Here is a 21,488-nt window from a genome sequence, read left to right as displayed (position 1 = left end):
AAAACTTATTCATTCATTCCTGAAACGTATAACATGCCCTTCAATAGCCACTTGGCATCCCAAGGGCAGTTTACAAAAGAAGAAAAATTGTGGAGATTACAAAATATATATATAAAAGAGCGTGTGTCAAGGTAAAACACTAAATTCTTAAAAACCCACATTAGCTTAAAAGAAAGAAAATGGAGAAAAGTTAGCACTATCAAAAAAAGCCCTGCATTTTTTTTAAAGGACTTGAATTGATAGTAAAGTGAGTGTCAGGCAAGCCTGTCAAAGAAGGGTCATCTGCAGGTGGGGTGCCACCGTGGAAAAGGCTCTGTTCCTGGCTGCCACTCAACCAGGGATTTGGAGAAGTCTTAGGTGTAGATATATGTGCATGGGTTAAGTGACAGGAGAGTAGATGAACCAGCAGCCACTTGGCTTCTATGATGCAGAGGGCTTCAAAGGCAAGCACCAGCACTTGGAATGGAGCCCAGTTTAGTTGTTTTAAAACAGCTGCAGAAATGGGCAACAGGGAAGAGGGTGGTGATGTTTTACTCTTCTCCACTGTGCTATTTTCCTGATCAAAATAATTGCCTATACCTTCATTTTAAAAAAGAAGACAAGTGGCTATTTTGTACCTGTCTTATTGCCCCACCCCAGCAAGGCTATTAGCAATGTGCTTGTGGTGCATTTTAACAGGGAAATCAACGGACGAGAAAGGATGAAAAGCCCCATTTCCCTCAGTCTTGCTTTCTCAATACATTTCTCCCCATTCCAAAGGATGCTTTTAAGAAGCTGAGGTACCTGATCAAACATAGCCCTCAACTGCTGCACACAAACAGTAAGAATATGAGGTAGCCTTTTATAGAACTGAAACAGAGCATGTTCTGTGTGAAAATATCCAAGGTGAAATACTCTCCTAATGCTGATTTAGCGTACACATAACCGTCACTGGCAGAGGCAGTCAAGGAACAATGTCAACTCATGTCCTGTGAATGGGCTCTTCTTTTTTTATTTAGATGAAAATAGCATACTCTAGTGGCTCAGAACCTGTCTGATTTTAAAAGAACTGACCCATAACTCATTCTTTGTCATGCTTCTCGAGATGGAAATGACTCCTAAGTCAATTGATTACTGGTATGAGGAAGCGGTGAACCTGACCACAAACTGCTCAGTCATTTGGGGAAGAGTGGGAAGGCTACTGAGCGCCGACACCAGAAGTAACACTTACAGAGTGGAAATTACAATGCTGTAAAAGCTGACAGAGGCCTGAATTACAAGCAGCAGCTGGCATGTCGGAGCAGAATCTAAATGGAAAGCATTTGAGGGGTGAGACTACCGACTGGCATGGAGGAAATCTCACTGCTCTGTGAAAAGGTTTGCTCCCCTTCTGTCCAAGAGAGTAAATGGAGAATGGCCATGTTCACACATCACAGTAAGTCATAAATAAAGGTGTTGCTATTGGTAAACGAAGCCCTCAGCAGAGAGGGACCAATTTACTTGCAGGATCACCTTACCCCATAGGTGCCCACCCTACTGCTTGGCTCTGCAGTTCTGGCATTGTTACAGGTGCCACATAAACCCCCCTCTGTAAGAAGTAATTCTTTTCATGTGGAAGCACATGTACTTTGTTCTTGGCTTCCCAACTGTGGTTTAAAGAAAACAAACGATGATCCCTGCTTCAGATGTACCACAAAGCTAGGAATTGTGGCTTGTCTCTTCCCAGCGCAAGTCAGGAGAAGCAAGGTGAGCACAGAGGGCTCATGCACAGTAAACCATGACGACAGTAAACTGTACTGGCAGGTAAACCATGGACAACATGGTTGTAAGAGCAGAAGCAACTCCCCACTTTAGCTTTTAGCTAGCAAAAATAGCTTGATAGCTTTACAAATGCAATGAAAACTGAAGGGGAGCTTCTGGTCAAGTCAGCTTCACTCCTAATGTAAACATTTCAAAGTGCTGGAAATGAGGAACACAAACAGGTTGTATCCACTGTTAGTCCTAGTCAGAGTAGACCCATTGGAGTTAATGGACAAGACTAAATTAGGTTGAAGGATTTCACTGGGTCTCCTCTGATATGACTAACACTGGCTACAACTCTGTTAAAGGAAAAACTGATTGAAAAGGAAATAAAATTATCTTTCTGCAATGGTAGGATATTGATTTTTGGAACTGAGTAGTCATATCCCAGTATTTTCTTAAAGTTCATAACAGCCTTCTCTAAACTGGTGCCCTCCAGATGATGATGATGATGATTAATATCCTGACCACCTGACTGGGTTGCCCCAGCCACTCTGGGCAGTTTCCAACAGAATAAAAAAAACCACAATGAAAGCCAGACATTAAAAACTTCCTGATACAGGGCTGCCTTCAGATGCATAAGGAAAGGTATACAGTTGTTTACACAATACCCATTAGTGTTTTAAATGTATGCAGTCCATCAAGCCCTAAGTAGCATAGCCAATGGTCAGGGACAATGGGAGTTGTAGTCCATCACATTGGGAGTGCATCACATTGGGCAAGGCTGATACAGAGTGAAATAAATGTGGATATGTCCATAAACAGATAAATGGCTGCGCATGTATCCTTTCCTTTGCCAGCTAAAAAAATTAAGGAAAACTGGTCTGGGCAGGACTGTACAGAAACCTGCACACCCAGATCAACCTGAAACATAAGTAGTAAGATGGAGAAAAATGTGTATGCATAGGCACAGGTAATGACAGCTCTACAGTTTCAGCTCCAAATTTCCAAAGATATAATCTTAGTCTCCCTGGAAATCTGTGGCTCTGTTCAGCTAACAAAGCATGTCTCATGGTACCAAAAGGTCCAAGAAGAATGGATACAGGAAAGGGTGACCAGTTTCCACTGAACCCTCCAACATTCAAGAGTCATGCCGTCACATTCTTACTACAGTGGTACCCCGCTAGACGAATGCCCCGCTAAACGAAAAATGCGCAAGACGAAAGGGCTTTCCGATATTTTTTCCGCTTCGCAAGACGAATTTTTCTATGGGGCTGTCTCGCAAAACGAATTTTTTTCTGTGGGCTCCCTTTTTTTTGGCCTTTTCTGAAAGGCGCTAAGCTGCTTATCTGTAAATTGCCGCTTATCCGCTAATCCGCTAAAAGCCGCTAAGCCGCTTATCTGTCGAATACCGCTTATCAGCTGATCAGCTGATAAGCGGTACTCCACAAGACGAAAATCCCTGCAAGACGAAGGCACCCGCAGAACGGATTATTTTCGTCTTGCGGGGCACCACTGTATAGGGATTCTGGGCCTGATACAGAGAATGTTCAATATTCTTGAATTGTTTCAGCACACATGCATCAGGGTACCAAGGCCTTCAATTGCTGTGAGCACTCTCTGCTGCCCCTAGTATCAATAATATATATTGATTTATATTTATATGGAGTATAAATAAAATAAAATAAATAAATTATTATTATTATTATTAATTGTTAATCCACCCAGAAAATATTTGCATTAAAGAAATTTGATACATAAATGTGTACAATATGTTTTAATAAGCAATTCAGAGTGTTAAATCCATGCAACCCATCAAGAGCAATCCACTAGGAAGGAGTATCTGCTTTGGACAAAGTCTGAATATTGAACCAAATCGAGCTACTTTGGAGATATTCACACCTCCTCCAAAGCAAAGCAGATCTTCCCCAGAGAAGTGTGCTGGTGCTGAAATGTCAGACCTTCATAGGTCCTGCTAACATTGCAATCCTAGGCATATCTACTCAGAAGTAAGACATACAGAACTGTGTAAGACTTGCTTCTGGCTGTCTATAGGTTTATACCCTTAGCCACATAATTTTTACCTGATATATCCATATTTTAATATCATTTATATATCTTCAGAATTAGGTTGCTTCCATCTATTCCCCCTTTCAAATTCTGATATTCTTAATTGAAATATCTGACTTTTAACCTGGGGGGTGGGGGAGGGTAGAATCATCTTTTTTCCTTCAATATTTTACAGTTTTCCCCACACCTCGGTGTATTTTTATGTAAAGAAACCTGTTAAGACCAATCAAAGAAGAGTTAAGCTTCTATTCTGCTGCAAGAGTCCAACTTGACTATGAGATTTTTATCCTGGGAATACTTTATCTTTTTTCCTCCACAGCTCATTAGCATTGCTCTCAGAAACAGTTTGATATGAGTCTGCTTAATGAAAATCCTGTAGTGAAAAATATAATGCAATTATTCCATTCGCAAGCTAGGAACTACTTATGTGAATCAGAAACTAAGGCTGCAATCTGATCCACACTTACCTGGGACTAAGCCCCACTGAACACAGTGAGTCTTAGGTAAAGGGACCCCTGACCATTAGGTCCAGTTGTGGCTGACTCTGGGGTTGCGGCGCTCATCTCGCTTTATTGGCCGAGGGAGCCGGTGTACAGCTTCCGGGTCATGTGGCCAGCATGACTAAGCCGCTTCTGGCGAACCAGAGCAGCACATGGAAACGCCGTTTACCTTCCTGCCGGAGCGGTACCTATTTATCTACTTGCACTTCGTGCTTTTGAACTGCTAGGTTGGCAGGAGCAGGGACTGAGCAACGGGAGCTCACCCCGCCGCGGGGATTCGAACTGCCGACCTTCCAATCGGCAAGTCTTAGGCTCTGTGGTTTAACCCACAGTGCCACCCGCGTCCCTACAGTGAATCTTACTTCTGAGTAAAACATCCATAGGGTTGCTCTGTAATACTATCATCTGGCTATAAGCTTGCTTGCATCCCTGATATAGACATAGATTGCCCCTCCTTGTTAATCACATCCTCCCCTCTGAAAACCAACAAAACTGCAGGTGTGTGTCATGAAAATATGATTGAGCTGCACCTTACAGGCTTAACGATGAAATGACAAATACTGAAAACAAAACTACTCATTTCTACAGTCTCCCGCAGAACCCAGTACAGATTACATGTACCCTTGATACATATAAAGTCAGCCAAGGTCTGTCTTCTGGACATTTCATTCAGTATTTTGCACTAGAATTATTTCACCTGCTATTTGTCTACCAGTGGAAGGGCCCTATATATTTTCTTTAAAAAAAAATATTTACAAGTTACAGAGGAGGAAACCAAAAAGCAAGACAAACATGGGCAAGGTACCTTTTAGAAATAGCATCTCAAAATATTCATCGCTGAATGGGAAGTCAGGCTTGGTAAGTCAAGAGATTAAAAATTAATGCTTTCTTCCATCTACTTCCCCCATGTGTATATGTTGTTTAAATACTGCTAAACCTTTGCCTTGCAGAGTATACATACACAATAGGTTGCACAGCTTAGCTTTCTAAACCACAATGATTCCTTGTGCAATTTATGGAAGGGTTTTGGTTTGCTTTTGCAAGGCATAACACATCATTCTAAACCAAGGTAGCCAAAAGGATGCTCCTCCAACTCTTGCACTGACCTGAAGTTGACACGAGCTGGAGTCACACAACCGGACAGAATCATGTTGGCTATCCCTGCAAATCATAGTCAGCAGAGATTGGGAGGCACAAAAAGACCTTCTTGCATAGCAGCCAACTCCTAGGGGCCAAGGTCCCTTCAGCTCCCCCAATAAAATATTTGAGCCTCCCCTGTTAATGGGCATCGGCATTCAGATGGTGTGCATGTGCCATGCATTGTGATTGATTATGCGAGGGGGGGCTTACCAGCCCCCTCCTAATATTTTTTTCAAGTTGGCACCCCTGCTTCCGTGAAACTGGTTTGAACTAAGCCGAACCATGGCTGAGAGCTCCTCCACAGGTTCCTGTATGCAGTCACACTAAACCAAAGTTTGGCATAGCATGATGCGCAAACCAATACTACTTTCTACTTTCACCACCTAAGATCAAGAGCAAAAATATGCCTCCAATTTAAGGATACAAAGATTATTGGACTGACCCAGCAAACTGCTGTAGGTGCAGAACAGCCCTCCAGATATCTTGAGACTACAATTCCCACCATCCCTGACCACTGGTCCTGCTAGCTAGGGATCATGGGAGTTGTAGGCCAAAAAACATCTGGAGGCCCGAGATTGAGGAAGCCTGGTGAAGAACCTAGAAGTGCCCAAAGAGCTCCCTTTCCCATAAGGCCTGTTTCATTCGTTTCAACAGGGCTGTTTTCTGACCTTGCACTGCTTTCCATTGGAAGGAGTGGCTCCTGCATTTAAACAGTGATCTGCACTGAACAGGAAGAAGCTGTGTGTTTTTCTTTTGTATATTGCTTTCAATACTCAGGATTCATCTGCAATATTCAACCCTGCAATTAATTTTGAAGAGAATGTTGGAGAACCCTTTGGACAGAGAGATGCCGTAGCAAATTGCTGAAAGCTGCGAAGGTTGTGGCCTGGCACATGCTTACTAGGGAATAAGTCTCATCAAATTCAGAACTGCAAACAAGCGAAGGATTCAGGTTGTATGTTGCAAAATCAATCAATAATAATAAAAAAAGATCCGTCACATAAACATTTGATCAGTTCTGAAGGATGGGGGAAATGGGCCATTTTATTAATTTTGTACTAAAAGTTTCCAATGTGGCAGACTTAATTCGATTCTTAGGCCTATCAAGAACATAATTTTTCCATGAACAATTTTCAAAAACTAAATGAGTTTGTAATAAGCACCAGACAGTCTAAGATGAAGAAAAGTAACATGTAGGGGAAATGGCTGATCAGCACCACTGCAGAGGAGACAGAATTATTTTTGAAGTATTTGATTGATGTTGCATTTGTACACAATCTGTTGTTGCTGCGTGTGCAATCTTTGTGTAACTCAATTCCCATTTGAAGTAGATGCCAGTGTTTTCCTAGTGGAATGTTAAATTAGGGTGGGTTCTTTTTTCCTCTGCAGCGGATAATTAACTGGAGTCTCTTAAGAGCTCCAGAGATCATTTTTCCTGTAAAGTTGCAAGTCAAATGCTAATATTAACAATACATGAGAAGCGCTCTATTGCTGAAGACATATAGTGCAGCACGACAACCATCCCCTGAACCTGAAATCAGAAACAACTAGATATTATATTTGTGTGTATATATATATATATCCTGCCCATCTGGCTGGGTTTCCCATGCTCCCAACAGAATTAAAAGCACAATAAAACATCAGACATTAAAAACTTCCCTAAACAGGGCTGCCTTCAGATGTCTTCTAAAAGTCAGATAGTTGTTTATTTCCTTGACATCTGATGGGAGGGCATTCCACAAGGTGGGCACCACTACCAAGAAGGCCCTCTGCCTGGTTTTACTTCATGTTGTTATGGTTTCATGGCCTCTCGCAAGAGAATATCCTATTCTTAAAAGCCACTGTAGCTACACTTGCTTCTTCTAAGTTGGGTGGTATGCACCTAAGCGGACTGCTATTTCAAGTTTCAATCCTTCCACAGGGAGTACCTCATGGGTTGGGTCAAGACTTCCCTTCTGCAAACAGAAGGGCTCCATCCATCCTTGGAACAAACAGAGACCTAGTAGTGGCTCCCCCTGCAGGAATGGAGGAGGTGGAGATTTTCCTTTAAAATAGCTCAACAACTTTGCCCCCCTCCCCCCAAAAGCAACTTTTCTCTCTGGATTTTCACTGTTTGAAATATAGCAACCCTGCATAAAACCAGCTAATTACCAAAATAAAACCCCAACTGTGGTAGTTACAGACAGACAGTTGCAGAGCAAATGAATATAACAGGAGGCGGGTAGAGAGGAGCCTTGTGCAATGTATTATGGGGCTTGGTGTAACCATCTTCGATGTACAGAATAGGGGTGTTACAAATACACAAAGAAGAGTTCATCTTTTCATTTATAAAATGGTGGCAGGTATGCAAAGGGAGTTTTATAACACTCATTCAGAAGGTAAAAGAATTTTTGGAACAAGGCTATGTGGTTGTCCCAGATAATTGACAAAGCATGTGCAGCACAGAGAGGAACTTGTGTTTCCTGTTACATGAGATTCCTCTTATCTAACCACAAACTTGTATTTTGCCCTAGGGGCAGAATCTAGGAAAAGCTTGTAATCACATTTATGTGACTGTTACAGCCATGACCTAAAATACTGTTCTATGCCACCCCAATTTCCAAGTGGTGAGAGATTACCCAGGGTTCGTGTTTCCATTGGAAATGTGGCACAGCGGACTGTGGTGTCTTTATGATATATGGTTTATTTACACATATAGACAACCTCAGCCTACAATGGAGGAGTCCATAGCAGTGAACTCCAAGTGCGTCTCTTGCTTCTCCAATAGGTGCAAGAGCCTTGAATCCAAAACAGAAAACAGCCAAGCTCTCTGACTCCTTCCTGCAGCATAGAAGCAGGCAACCTGCTTTGCACTCTGACCCCAGAACTAGTGCCTATTGGCACTAACAGACTGAAAAGGTTTTCATTCCACCAACAACAGGCAAACTGCAATCTTAAAAACTACCACTGGCCTTTTGTCTTACTAACTAAACCAGGGCCCAGGAAGAGCCTTCACCCATTTTGCTATCTGCCACTGAATCTCCTGATGGCCCCTCTGCCTACCTTTTGTTATGTTAATGATTTGGTTATTATCAGGCTTTGTTTCCCTAACAACCCACATTTAGCAAACTCTTACTAAGCTGGCCTGGCTTGCATTTTCAGCATAAGCTGAAACCAGGGGTTCAGTGTTCGGTACAGTTCAACTCGCCAAACCTTGATTAATTCTAACTTTTATTGAATTCAGGAATTTAGGGTGTCTTGTACCTCACAAACTCAAGCAATACTATCAGCTTCAAGACTGTGATATTTTCTGTTTTCAAGTTGTGTTTTAAATGTAGAGTCTCTTCTTCCCATTTGCCACCCCCCCACTAAAAAATGTTAAACTCACAAATTAATGTTACCTCCCCTTTTTCTCTCCCACAATAAAGAGACAAAGAATTGTAATAAATGTAGACAGGTAACTGATTTGAGAGGGATTTGTCTGACACAGAGCAGTTATCCTTATAAAAGAATTCACCTGATCTATGGTTACGAACAGGTATGCAAGTAAATAGGCGTATTATTGTTGGGGGGTGGGGAGGAACTGCCTTTCAGTCTGATTATTCCCCTATCCCGTTCTAGGACAGCTAACAACGGTCTTAAGAACACAGCAAAATAAAAAATGGCAATGAAAATTATCAACAAATCATTAAGATAATCCTAAAACAATACAGCAGACAATGAGACATTTCTGTTATAGAAATATATAGCAAGTTCCATTCCTTCCTCAGCTCAGTGATTAGTGCCTTCTTTGTGATGAAGATATAAACAAGGAAAGAGGAAGCCCAAGTCAAACCCAACTATAGACTATTGTCAAAGGCAGGCTCAACACCATGTGCTTATGTTTAGGACGACTTGATTGTTTCAGAACAGACCACATTTTCCCTCAGGAAACAAGAGATCCCTGCACCCTGGGATGTGTAATTTAGTCCAATAGGAAATTATATTAACCTCAAGTGATGAAAGGGCAATTATTATAATGTTTGCAAACTGCTAAAATGACACACGATGAGATTATTGTATATTCAAAACTGGTTAAGTAACTAGGCTTGTGCTCAGTCATGCTGCCCAATTTGGCTGTTACGTGCTCTCTTGTACGTGCGATAGTCAGTAACCGTAGACTGAATTTGTAAAGTGCAAGGGCAGAGCAATCCTAATGCCAATCGGTGCTATTTTTATGGAAAAAGAGGTGCCAGAACTCACCATGAACACCTCCCTCTTTGAATGGCAGTGGCGCCCACCTGAGAGGTGCCGGAACTGAGTTCCAGTGAGTTCTGGATGAAAAACAAAGCCCTGACTCCAAGGTCCAACCATAATGAGTTATAGGCCAGAGACTGCAAATTCCATCCTACTTAACTGTGTCCTGTAGTACAATCCTGGCATCACTGATACATTGGACACTTCCATGGTTTAGTACTGCAGCTTAATATTTGAGATCCAAATGTGTTTGAAAGCCTTCTTGGAAACTCCTACCCCTAATCCCACCTGGATGTGGTTGGTCAGTCGTGAAATGAGGAGACATGTCCAGAGACACTCTTCTGTATACTAGCCACAATGGCTATGTTCTGCTGCCACTCTCAGAGGCAGCAAGCTTCTGAATACCAATTGCAGGGAATCACAAGTGGTGAGAGTGTTGTTGCCGTCATGCCCAGCTTGCAAGGTTCCCACTGGTCACTGTGAGAACAAGATATTGGACTAGATGGGCCACTGACCTGATCCAGCAGGCTCATCTCACCACATGAGAGCCAGTGTGGTGTAGTGGTTAAGAGCGGTAGACTCGTAATCTGGTGAACCGGGTTCGCGTCTCCGCTCTTCCACATGCAGTTGCTGGGTGACCTTGGGCTAGTCACACTTCTCTGAAGTCTCTCAGCCCCACTCACCTCACAGAGTGTTTGTTGTCGGAGAGGAAGGGAAAGGAGAATGTTAGCCGCTTTGAGACTTCTTCGGGTAGTGATAAAGCGGGATATCAAATCCAAACTCTTCTTCTTATTGCTTCCTCTGTTTCATGGCTGAACCGTCATGGTAGACGCAAACTCTGAGACTAAGCCTTGATGAGACCTGCCTCAAATTAAGCCAGAGATTCAGTCCTCTGTTCATTTGGGTTGGTAATAATTATTTTGTGTTAAACAAGCAAGCAACTGGTTTGTACCATTGTCGTTTTCCTCCGCTTCCTGCTTGCGTATTCATCAGCAGTTTTTTGCTCTCCCATTAGTCTGTATGGGCTCTTTAAAACTGATTTAAGCAAGTGGCATAGCCCCACTGGCGACACCTGCCATGTTTCCAGCAAGTGAAAGAGCAGTGAAGAACTATGGCACCTAATGCCACATGGGATGCATGCTGCCTCTTATGCAAAAGGGCTGCTTGTCACATGTCCTGGCACTCTAACTTGATTACCTTAGTATGGGCATTGTGTGAAGACCTGCATTGTGTGAACTGGGACTCCACAGATGCAATTCCAGTCATTTCTGTTAGTGTGGCAGCTTCACATCCTGCTGTGATCAAGGGAACTGCAGAAGGAAGACAGAAGCTTGCAGTTTTGAAAAGTACAGCACAGCATAACAAACTGTGCTCTTGGTCAGACTAAGCAAGCAAAATAGCTTGATTTTCCGCCTGCCTTTTTGAGGCTTATTCTGGAGAGAAATCCAAAAAGACACTGCACGCATCTGCAAATGCAGTAAATAAAGCTTCAAGAGGCTATGTTTTATTAGCAGTGGCTAGTGAGGGCAGGTAAAGCTATTTGCAAACCTGTAAACATCTATTTAGTCATGAACCTGACGCCTGAAGAAAGGCCTAAATGTCTTCATGGCTAGAAGCATTCACTACTGCTTTCAAAAATATAACCCTACCTCATTCCCATAAAACTAGCCAAGAATATTCCTGAAACCTAGGAAAGCTAGCAAGGACAAAGTTTTGGACAAGCATAGCAGGGATGGTCAAGGACAGAGACTGTTTTCTAATAGGTCCCAATTTTTTAACCACATAAGTGCTTAGATTATGTTGGGCAGATGATCGGATGTCTCTGAGGCCATAGAGGCAAGAGTTGCAACATAGGATTTAGAGTTAAGTGGGGAGCCTCTATGACCTTGTTTGCACGTAACAGTAAGCCAAACTATGGCTTGGCATGAATGAGCAAGCATGATGGCTGTACAGTGAGAAACTCATGGCTAGTTGCTCCTCCCTGACTCCTGCTGTTGTTGCGCTTGCCAACGGTGAATCCATGGTTTGGTTTAGAGCAAGACAAACCACAAGCCTGGTTTCAGACATAACACTAAGCCAAACTATGGCTTAGCTCTGGATGGAACTGGAAGCAGCAGGAGAGGAATAAGATTTTCTCTCTGTGCACCAGCATGCAAACCAGGCCAAATAAGTAGAAACGGCTCCCTGCTGCAGAAAGTACTAGTGAATTTGTGAACAGCCAGGAAGATGACAGCAGTGTACTTAAAAGCATGGCCCCACAGCCCCTTTGGACTCACTTTCCCTCATCTGTGTAGAGAAGGAGTATTACTGGTTAATTCTCTGGGGTTTTCAAAAATGAAATGTGATCTCTTCTGTCGTTTTAGAAACTCAGATGAAAGATTTCATATTTTGTGCATTATCCGATGTGAACTGTTTTACAGGAAAATGCAAAATAGTCACAAACCACTAATAGTCTGATCTGAGACTTGGAGTCTGGGAAGTAAATGCCTTGGACAGGGCATGTGGATCGCTGTATTTGCAAAATATAAGAAATTATGGCATCTTCTGCAGGCTGGTACCCAGCACAGACATCTAAGGCAGACATGTAGAAGCTGAGTAGTTTCTACTATGGTAATTTCTTTCTTGAATATAGCTGATGAACATAAGGCTTAGGGTAAAGTCTAGTAGTAGGGTTGCCTGCCTTAAATATTCAACCATCTCTAAATTGTTTACTATTGTAAACATTTGTTTTTGGCTACAATCTATCTGGCCAGAGAATCACACTTTTGTTTACTAGAGGCACAAGTTTAAGGAACATACTGTTAAAAAAAATTAGATTCACTGAGTCACATAAGAATCTCATGATGTTAAGGTTCAGGAAAGTCTCTTGTGCTCTGCAAGTAAAAACGGTCAGCTAAGTCCATGATGTTATGTAAAGTCAATGGAGTTCTTGTTTCATCAGTTTTGCTCATATTATATAAAGTCTTAGGAGACAGAGGAGGACCCCTCTGCAATCCTAGGGGGTTGATTATGAACAATACAGCTTGACGTCCCACATAAGACAGATGACCTAAATGGGAGTGCTGCTTACACAGGACTATCATGTCATGGGGGAGAAAGCAAACAGAATGAGTTTTTATCATCACAAAATATGGATTACAGGAATCTACCATATTTACCGTATTTTTTTTAAAAAACATTCATCCTAAAATAAGGCCACTATATTAACATGGCAGAATACTGTCCTGTCACCCACCCCAGGCCTCAGAAGTGTTGTTTCTCAGTCTCATATAAAGGTAAAGGGACCCCTGACCATTAGGTCCAGTCGTGGCTGACTCTGGGGTTGGGGTGCTCATCTCGCTTTAGTGGCTGAGGGAGCCGGCGTACAGCTTCTGGGTCATGTGGCCAGCATAACTAAGCCGCTTCTGGCGAACCAGAGCAGCGCACGGAAACACCGTTTACCTTCCTGCCGGAGGGGTACCTATTTATCTACTTGCACTTTGATGTGCTTTCAAACTGCTAGGTTGGCAGGATCGGGGACTGAGCAACGGGAGCTCACCCCGTCGCGGGGATTCGAACCGCCAACCTTCTGATCGGCAAGTCCTAGGCTCTGTGGTTTAACCCACAGCGCCACCCGTGTCCCCAGTCTCATATAAGGAACAACAATCTTGCAGAAATTATTGTATGAAATATTCCAAAGGCAGAAGGCACAGTAAGAAGGAGGTTCTACTTTGTCTTAAGAATGTAAGAAGATCCTGCTGAATCAGACCCATCTCACCGAGCATCCTGTGCTCACAGTGGCCAACCAGATGCCCATGGGAAGCTCACAAGCAGGCCCTCCTCACAACAGCTCTTTCCTTTCCTGTGCTTTCCAACAACTGGTATTCAGAAGCATATTGCCCCCAACAGCAGAGTCAGAACATAATCATCAGGGTTAGCAGCTACTGATAACCTTATCCTCCACAAATCCACCTAATCCTCTTTTAACATCATCCAAGTTGGTGGTCATCACTGCCTCTTATGGGAGTCTTCTAAAGGTGGCCAGGTGGTCTTCTTAAAATTAGACAATCCACTATATGAGCTGCTGTCTGGGAAGGTGTCCATTTTATTGTACATCTGCTAAAATCAGGTGCTGTGAAATCTTACCGAAGCCAGACCAGGGAATGGCCTGAAGGCATTAGAGGCCACCCACCACCTTGCTGAAGAAAAACAGGCCCTGGTCTGGTCAGTGCCTGGATGAGAGACTGGATTGGAGTCTTGTATTTTAATTTCACATGATGAAATTTAGGGCAGTACCTGGCATACAATTCTTTCCCATTTAAAATTTAGTGCGATGTGGAGTTATATTCATAAAAAAGCCACAGTTCTGTAACACAACAGATACCACAGGTACTATGCTTCTGTGAGAATCCATGCACAACCCTTCTACAGGCTTTGTCAAGCCCAGGGAAGTGGGGTCCATAGTGACAGTGGCAGCTGTGGGGATTTCCCTCACTTTCATTTCCGGGGAGGCGGGGTGCTGATCCTAGCAAATTTCCAGCAATATCCTATTCTGAAGTTGACAACCAACTTGCAGGCATCAGATGACAACAACAACACTTTACATTTTTCTTATTAGATCTTACAATGCTTTCAGATCTCAGCCCTGTGGAAGTAATAAGTGTAAGTGGAGGCATCTCTTTGAAACAAGAAATTTGCACATCATTAAAAAAATAATAATCTGGTACATAGCATCAGCACCACCAATCTCCATTGAAGTGCACAGTGGACAACTGATACTGTATTGCTTTGCATCCATCTCACAAACAGCCTCGTTGCAACAAAACCTGACACATTTTGAGGGCCCCTAGTGTACCAAAACCAGAACAAGGTCTCTCTTGTTCAAGCTAGCTGGCCTCCCTGCATTCATTAAAGCCTCCTCTCTCTTTTTGCAGCGCTCACAGTTTTTCCAGCCTACATTCCGTTTCCACCAAGTTGGCAACTTCTGAATTTTTATTTCTAGCTGGACGGCATACTCCCCCTCACCTCTGAAATAAAATGCTTACTGGCTTTCATCAAAAGAACCTAATGGGGGTACCAAGTTGGACCACCTCCAAGCTTGCAGATTGATTGTTTTGTTCCCTTGCCCCCAGTCAGAACAAAATGCTACACTCTTAGCAAATTTTGAGCATTTTGTACATTGCGGTGAGTTGGGAAACAGGGCGGTGTGAATGGACTGAAGGGTCAATGCATCCTTCTCTCTGATATTTTCACAATGTACTCAGGTCCATTTAACGTATAACCAAATGATGCTAACCCGTGATGGAAAGGAAACAGAGCAGATGTTCAGGTGCATCGTCGCCACACCTCTGCTTGCTTTCCACATATCTCATCAATTTTCAGGATCTCTCTGAGAAACCCAAAAAGTGCTGGAGCAGAAGCATATGTGTCCTGTCAAGATGTGTTTGCCGATAGTGACATCTCCAAGGCACTGCCCCCCCGCCAGGCAACAGGGGATTTGTTGCAATGTGAAAAGAGGCTTGTACTCACATTCTAGGACACAGGTGTAGCATTTTGAATATTGCAAAACACCTTTCCAGGTAAGCGCAGTTTCTAGCGCCAGAAAGTCAGAGTTCTGTTGGTGTTGTAGTCGTTACCCCTTTAAACGGCCCCAAATTCATAATGATCTTCCAGCGAATGGCGTAGCATTAGTTGACTTAGAAAGAAGAGGCAGAATGGTGCCACAGCTAGTACCAGGCTTGGGAAATTGGGTTTCACATTTGTTTTCAGTGAGTGGCCTGGGGCTAGGAGCTAAATTAGCTCGCAGGGTGGTTGCAAGGGAGGGATGGATTGGAAAATAAATAAATAAAACCACATGTGCTGCTAGCATAGATTCCACTAGGTTTTCAGAGAAATAACACATTTGTCAAACAAGCTCATAGCAGTGAAGACTCCACCTGGTCATTAAAGGTGGAACTACATGTTGTATTGGCTGATGTATGTTTCCAACCCATGTTTGCAGGGGGTAATGCAGGACCAAGTCCTGAGTAGGAAAGAACTAGCAGGTAGGAGGTGCTTAGCCCTTCCCACATCCACAGGTTCTGACTTACATATACTGTGCTTGGTGCAATTTCCCACCTCAGCCCCTGCCACTGGGAGAAGAGATTTAGCCACTCCCCACCCCAGAGTGTCTTCCCAGTCTAAGGGTTATCTTCAAAGCATTGCTAAGGAGAATGTTCCATGAGTTATGTCAAGGTAATGAGACTTGGCGCACTGTAGTGGCTAAAAGACTGACCTACCAAACAGAAGGCCCTAGTTGGAATCCTGCCTCTGTCACAAGCCACTTTCTCTCAGCTGCCATTACCCATCTACAATATGGGAAAATAGTAATACAGATTACTTTACAAGGTTGTTGTAAGGATTATAACTAGATAGTGCACATGAAACCACTTTGAATTCCCAAAAGCTATAAACAAACATTAAATACTATTTTTATTCATGCAGAGATTTGAAGGCCCAATTCTAATTAGTGCTAAGCAGACTCATTTTTTATGCCCATGATTCAGTAGACAACGGCGTTCTCAAAAGTACAGATGAAAAACCAATAAGGGGTGAACAAAGGGGAGCAAGAGAAAGGTAAGCAATCAACAGACTAGTAAGGAATTCTTCCGCCCAATAGTTTCTTCCAGATGAAAAGAAAGTTTACTTTTTTGTAAAAAATGGGCCATTGCCAATAATCCCCTTTATATTTCTTGCTATTTAGAATGACTGTTTAACACCAGTAGGTTTTGCATGGCAACTAAAAAGCCACAGCATAGCTGGTAATCACCCCTTATATGTGACTAAGATCGTTCCTGGGTCTACAATGCACATCGAAAGCATGTTCCAGAAAACAACAACAACAACAGCAATGCTACACAATGCAGCAGTGCAGCGTTTGCAGCTGATTTACAACAGACAGCTAAAAGTGGGGAGAGGTGAGGGTTGACTCTACAGCCTTGCCAAGACAACGTAAGTGAATCAGTGCCTTTATGCATCGTGCTGTGTGCCTGGCACACTCAAAGGCAACCTCCGTTTACTTTTCCCTCTTGCTGGAAAGGAAAGAATGGACTTTGGTGCAGGAAAGTATCCTCTGCAGCATTCATCCCACTGGCCACATTAAATGACAGGCATTGGGGTCATTGTGGTAAAACACACAAAATATACTTTGGAATATTTTCAAAGGCTCATTGGATTTTTGTTGACTGCGGTATAGCTGGCTGCCAGATATTTTGGGATCTTTGTTCATTTCCAGGTTACATTAAAGCCTGTCATTTGTTCAACCTGTTTTGATTAAAAACTAAACTAAACTGCATGGAACCTGGCTTCCTTAGGCATATCCCTTGCTAGCTGAAAAATGGATCTGGCACACACAGTTCCCAAGTCTGAACCAGGCAGCCAAGGCTTGTGTATGCATATCCCTATTTTTTTAAAAAAAAATCGGAATCCCACTGATCAGCTGTTTGGAGCTAAATGGGAGGCTGCATTCAGTCACCCCCTCCCACACAGATGCAAACTCTTCTCTTCCCTGCCAAACAGCTGATTAATGGGATTGAAGCTACAGTTGAAGTGCACTTGCTCTGTTGAATCAAAGCCCACAAGTGCATATTGTTTAAACATTACTGTGCAATTCTTGTACATGGATTCTGTCAGTAATAATAGAGGTTTCTGCAGTATATATAACATTGATTTAAGAAATAAACTAGAGGCGCAGCCTGGAAAGGAATCCTGGTGTTTTTCCTCTCTGGCACGAAGCCCATGAGAAGAGGAGTTTGCGGGGAGGACAAAAAAAATATGCTTATATATGAATGTGCATCCCACTCTAATCAGAGCCCTTCTCTGTATGCAACAGGGAAAATGAGATGTGGTCAGCATGGTGGCATCACGCTGAGCTGTCATAGGAATAATGACATGTCAAGAAGAGAATATGAGAAAACATCCTCATATTTTCTGTCCCACAAAGCCATCTTGCAAAACAATGACTGACCTCTACACTAGGGATAGCAATTTCAAGCCCCAGAAGTGCTCTTCATATCTCTTTTTACCCTTCACGACCATTACATTTACAAAAAGAAGAAGAAAGATGGAGATGCTCTTAAGAGAGTTACTCTTGCTTTGCGGTATTGTCAAGGGCAGTGAACCTACCACATTTGCCTTTTGTGTTACATTTCCTGTGACCAGCTATGCACCTCCTGGGAATTCTTTTTTTTTTTTTAAACCACTTCCATCTTTTCTCCTAGCCACAGCAACATAAAACAACAACTGCGGTATTCTGTTTGAAAGCCCATGGGGAGAGGGTTCCTTCATCATTGGCAGTTTCTTTCCCTTAGAATGTATCTTATTTAAACACACAGTTTCTTCTGAATAACTAGGACATGTAGCTGTGGTGTTTTAATTGCACAACACCTTCCAAAATGCCTCCATATAGAAAGTCAGGCTCTACAGTTCACAAGATTTGCTCAAATATATTGATTCCTTCCCCAGGCCCCAGGCCCCAACCCCATCACCCGGGGCCTCTTACAAGGCCAAAGTGTGTTGCAATGAGGGCCAGGGGAAGTGAGATGAGTGATGGTGTCCTGGGGGAAGTGCTGCCTCCCTTGGCTCCTCAGAGCAGTGGTTGGGAAAGGAAGCCAAGACTCATCCCCTCTGCTCTGCAGAATTCTGAGCCAGCCCATTTCAAGGAAAACTAGAGTGCTTAAAAAATTATGGTGTGCTGTCAGATGGAGGGATGAGCAGAGAGGGGACCACAGGAAGCTGCCTTATACTGAGTTAGACCATCTAGCCCAGTACTGACTACACTGTTTAGCTGTGGGGACAGATCCACACCATAAATTTAAAGGACATGCTTCCTCAGCTATTTGGGAACCACTGCATTATGGCCTTTCTCACAGAGCTGAGGAAAAGGAAGCTGGGTGCCAAGCAGGATTAAAATATTAGGGATAAAACAAGAACTGAAGGTAGAGTTATACTCTTGTTTGGTTTCCAACCTCCTACCATTTAGGTGTCAAATTAAAAACATCTAATTCCCTTGAGCTCTTGGCAAGTGATCACATGATCTTTGTTATTTGTTACCTTTCTAGCTTGCTGCTGAATCTACTATTGTCTGGTGTGGGTTTTGCTGTTTTGATGCGTGTGGACTGGATTGGATATTGTTTTTTCTTGGACTGTAAGATGTCTTGAAGACTTTTCAGTGCAAAAGGCAGAGCACAAATATTTCAAACAGGTAAGCAAATAACAATTTCGACTAGATATTATGGTTGCAAAGCAGAAACTGAGAAACCACCATGAGATCCATGCACAGAGAGAAATACGTTCTGGACACTGGAAAAGGCAATTTCTGTATTGTCCAGGCCAATTCTGGACATCTGGGAATGGCTGCTTTGATAAACGTGTTGAGGATAATTATACAAGGTATGCCTTAGCTGCACAAATCAGTGACCTAGGCAACTCACTTTCCAGTTCCAGTTAGCTGCGAAAGTGAAAAAAAGGCACAGGCCGTCTTACAGGACTCACTGATACATGGAATTCAGCAGAACTATCAATATGGCTTAAAAGGTTGTGTGCCCCCAAATGAGGCTCTGTTAACCATGACCTACCGTTCATTATTCAAGGCCATCCTTGGTGGATCCAGGTTGGGGTTTTCCATAGACTCCATCTGAGGGCAGCGTAAAAAATAATAAAGGGTGTGGAGGGCATCAGGGGACCAGGAGATGGGTTGCTGCTGCTGCCTGTTTTGTCGTACAGGACTCATGCCAGGGCGGAGCGTGTTCAAACACTGCATATGGTGCATTGCTCGTGACACTAAATCACCTGGAAAAGGAGCAGAGGAAGAAAGAGAAATAGTATCATTTACTGAAATGATATATTCACCAGTTCCAGTGAGTGCCTTTCAGCCACAGTCACTGCAAATACAATCGAGAGGGAGCCATTTACTGTTTTCTGTTCATCCTCATAAAATTGTTGAGGCTTTAAATAAGCTAACTGGAGCTTTCTGCTAGAATTATGAAAGCTGCATTTGACTGTCAAGAACTGGGGCAGTACTAAATCTTCCAGTTTACAAGACCACCCCCACCTCACCAGTGTGCATCTTCTATATGAGACCTTAGAAGTTGTCAACTGAAGTATGACACTTTGGTGGCACAATGGGTCAGTGTGCCTTGCTGTTAACCAGAAGGGTGGTGGTTCGAGCCCACCCAGGGATGGCTGTGGGTGGGATTCCTGCATTGCAGGAGACTGGACTGGATGACCCCTCTGGGTACCTTCCAACTCTATGATTCTATGACTTCTAAGACCTTATAGAAGTAGCCTATCAAAGGCTACTAGCCATGATGCCTATGTCCCACCCTGAATACCAGTTGCTGGAATCACAAGCTGGGAAAAGTGCTGCTGCACTCAAGTCCTGCTTGTGGGCTTTCCACAGGCATTTAGTGAGCCACTGTGAAAACAGGATGCTGGACAAGATGAGCCTTTGGCTGGATCCAGCAGAACTTTTCTTAAGTCTATGGTTGTCAACAGCTACTTTATTTCAAGTAGGCCTGCACACTGTGACCCAGCAAGCCAAACGCAGCTCGCTTGCCAGGTATGGTGGCCCATTAGGGGCCAAAAAACCCTCCTGTTTGTTTGTTGCTGCCTGTGTATGACTGCAAAAAGGAGAGGCTTGCTAAGCATCTGGCAGCCTCCCATTCAGCTTGATGGGTCACAAAGACTTATAAGGGCAATACTACATTTTATATGTACACATGTAAGCCACAAATTCCTATTTTTCTTTGGGAATCCTCTTATTTCTCGGGAAGCTACAGCAGGAAAGTGTCTTCCATTGTTCTTTTATGATTACAATGCTGGTAAAAGGTAGAAAATTGCAACAAGTCAAGTTGATTCCCGAAAAGACACTTAAGGGTGTCTTTCCAACCAATGATGAGAGGAAACCAGGTTGCAGTCATAAACACTAGGATGCTTAAGGCGTTTCTGAGGCTTGTTCTTTATTAGAGAATAATCTGCATTGGCATCAATGGTACTTTTAAGTAGATGCAAAAAGACTTGGGCTGTAGGGCTGCATTCCTATGCACATTTACTCATAAGTAAATCCAATCGAACACAGTGGAACTTACTTTTGAGTAAAAACCCACACACAATTAGGCTGAATATTCTCAAATCCTGAGGCTGGATATTGAATAGAACTGAAAAATTGTAGCCACATTAACATCCTATGAATTTTTTGTTGGTCTAAACTGCAATGCTGCAAATTTATACAAGAAGTACATCTGGAATTCAAATTTTCAGTGCAGAATACTACAAATATCCCTTACCCAGTATTCCCTCCTTGCTGTACTGGCAACTTCTGACCACATTTTTTTAAAAAGAAAGCTACTGAGGAAATATATAAGGAGATCCATTCATTAAATACAATCACTGAGCCAGCCGAATAGAGAGTAGGGAAAGGAAGCTGCATTTAATCATGGACTTCTGCTACAAGTGCTCTCTTGTGTCACAGAATATACAGAGGTATGTAAAACTTTTTTTTTAGAAGGGGGGGGGGTGAAACCTCAAATTAAGGCAGGTTGTGAAATAAATGGTGAGACCTATAAGGTATGTGCTGGCTTCTGACAGCAGCGTTAGCATGGTGGTGGACCAGGGGAGGAATGCCAAGAAGAATGTTTTTCCAGGAAGAAATAAGCCAGCAAAGCACAACTTAAAGGGTCATTGTTCAGCAGCACAGGCTCCAAAACGTAGTTTGCATTAATCAAAATATAAACAGACTTTCCAAACCTAGCATGAAAAAACGTTTTCATGATTTTCCTCTGCTTAAAAAAAGAATAGAAAACATTGAAGTCAGAGGAAGCTTTTTTT

At 42.8% G+C, this 21,488-nt stretch overlaps 1 protein-coding gene across 2 annotated transcripts in view; it reads right to left on the bottom strand.

The window, feature by feature from the left end:
• Positions 1 to 21,488, bottom strand: part of ABTB2 (ankyrin repeat and BTB domain containing 2) — a 148,603-nt gene that overhangs the window by 26,067 nt on the left and 101,048 nt on the right. For both annotated transcript variants that reach the window (XM_053388200.1, XM_053388206.1), the window contains exon 3: positions 19,238 to 19,451. In XM_053388200.1, coding sequence (XP_053244175.1) covers positions 19,238 to 19,451 — 214 coding nt within the window. The remainder of the gene's footprint in view (positions 1 to 19,237; positions 19,452 to 21,488) is intronic.

Source organism: Podarcis raffonei, chromosome 1, assembly GCF_027172205.1.
Source record: "Podarcis raffonei isolate rPodRaf1 chromosome 1, rPodRaf1.pri, whole genome shotgun sequence".
In the NCBI taxonomy this organism is placed as follows: domain Eukaryota; kingdom Metazoa; phylum Chordata; class Lepidosauria; order Squamata; family Lacertidae; genus Podarcis; species Podarcis raffonei.
Note: the sequence above shows the minus strand (reverse complement) of the source record. Positions and strands in the feature narration are given on the sequence as shown.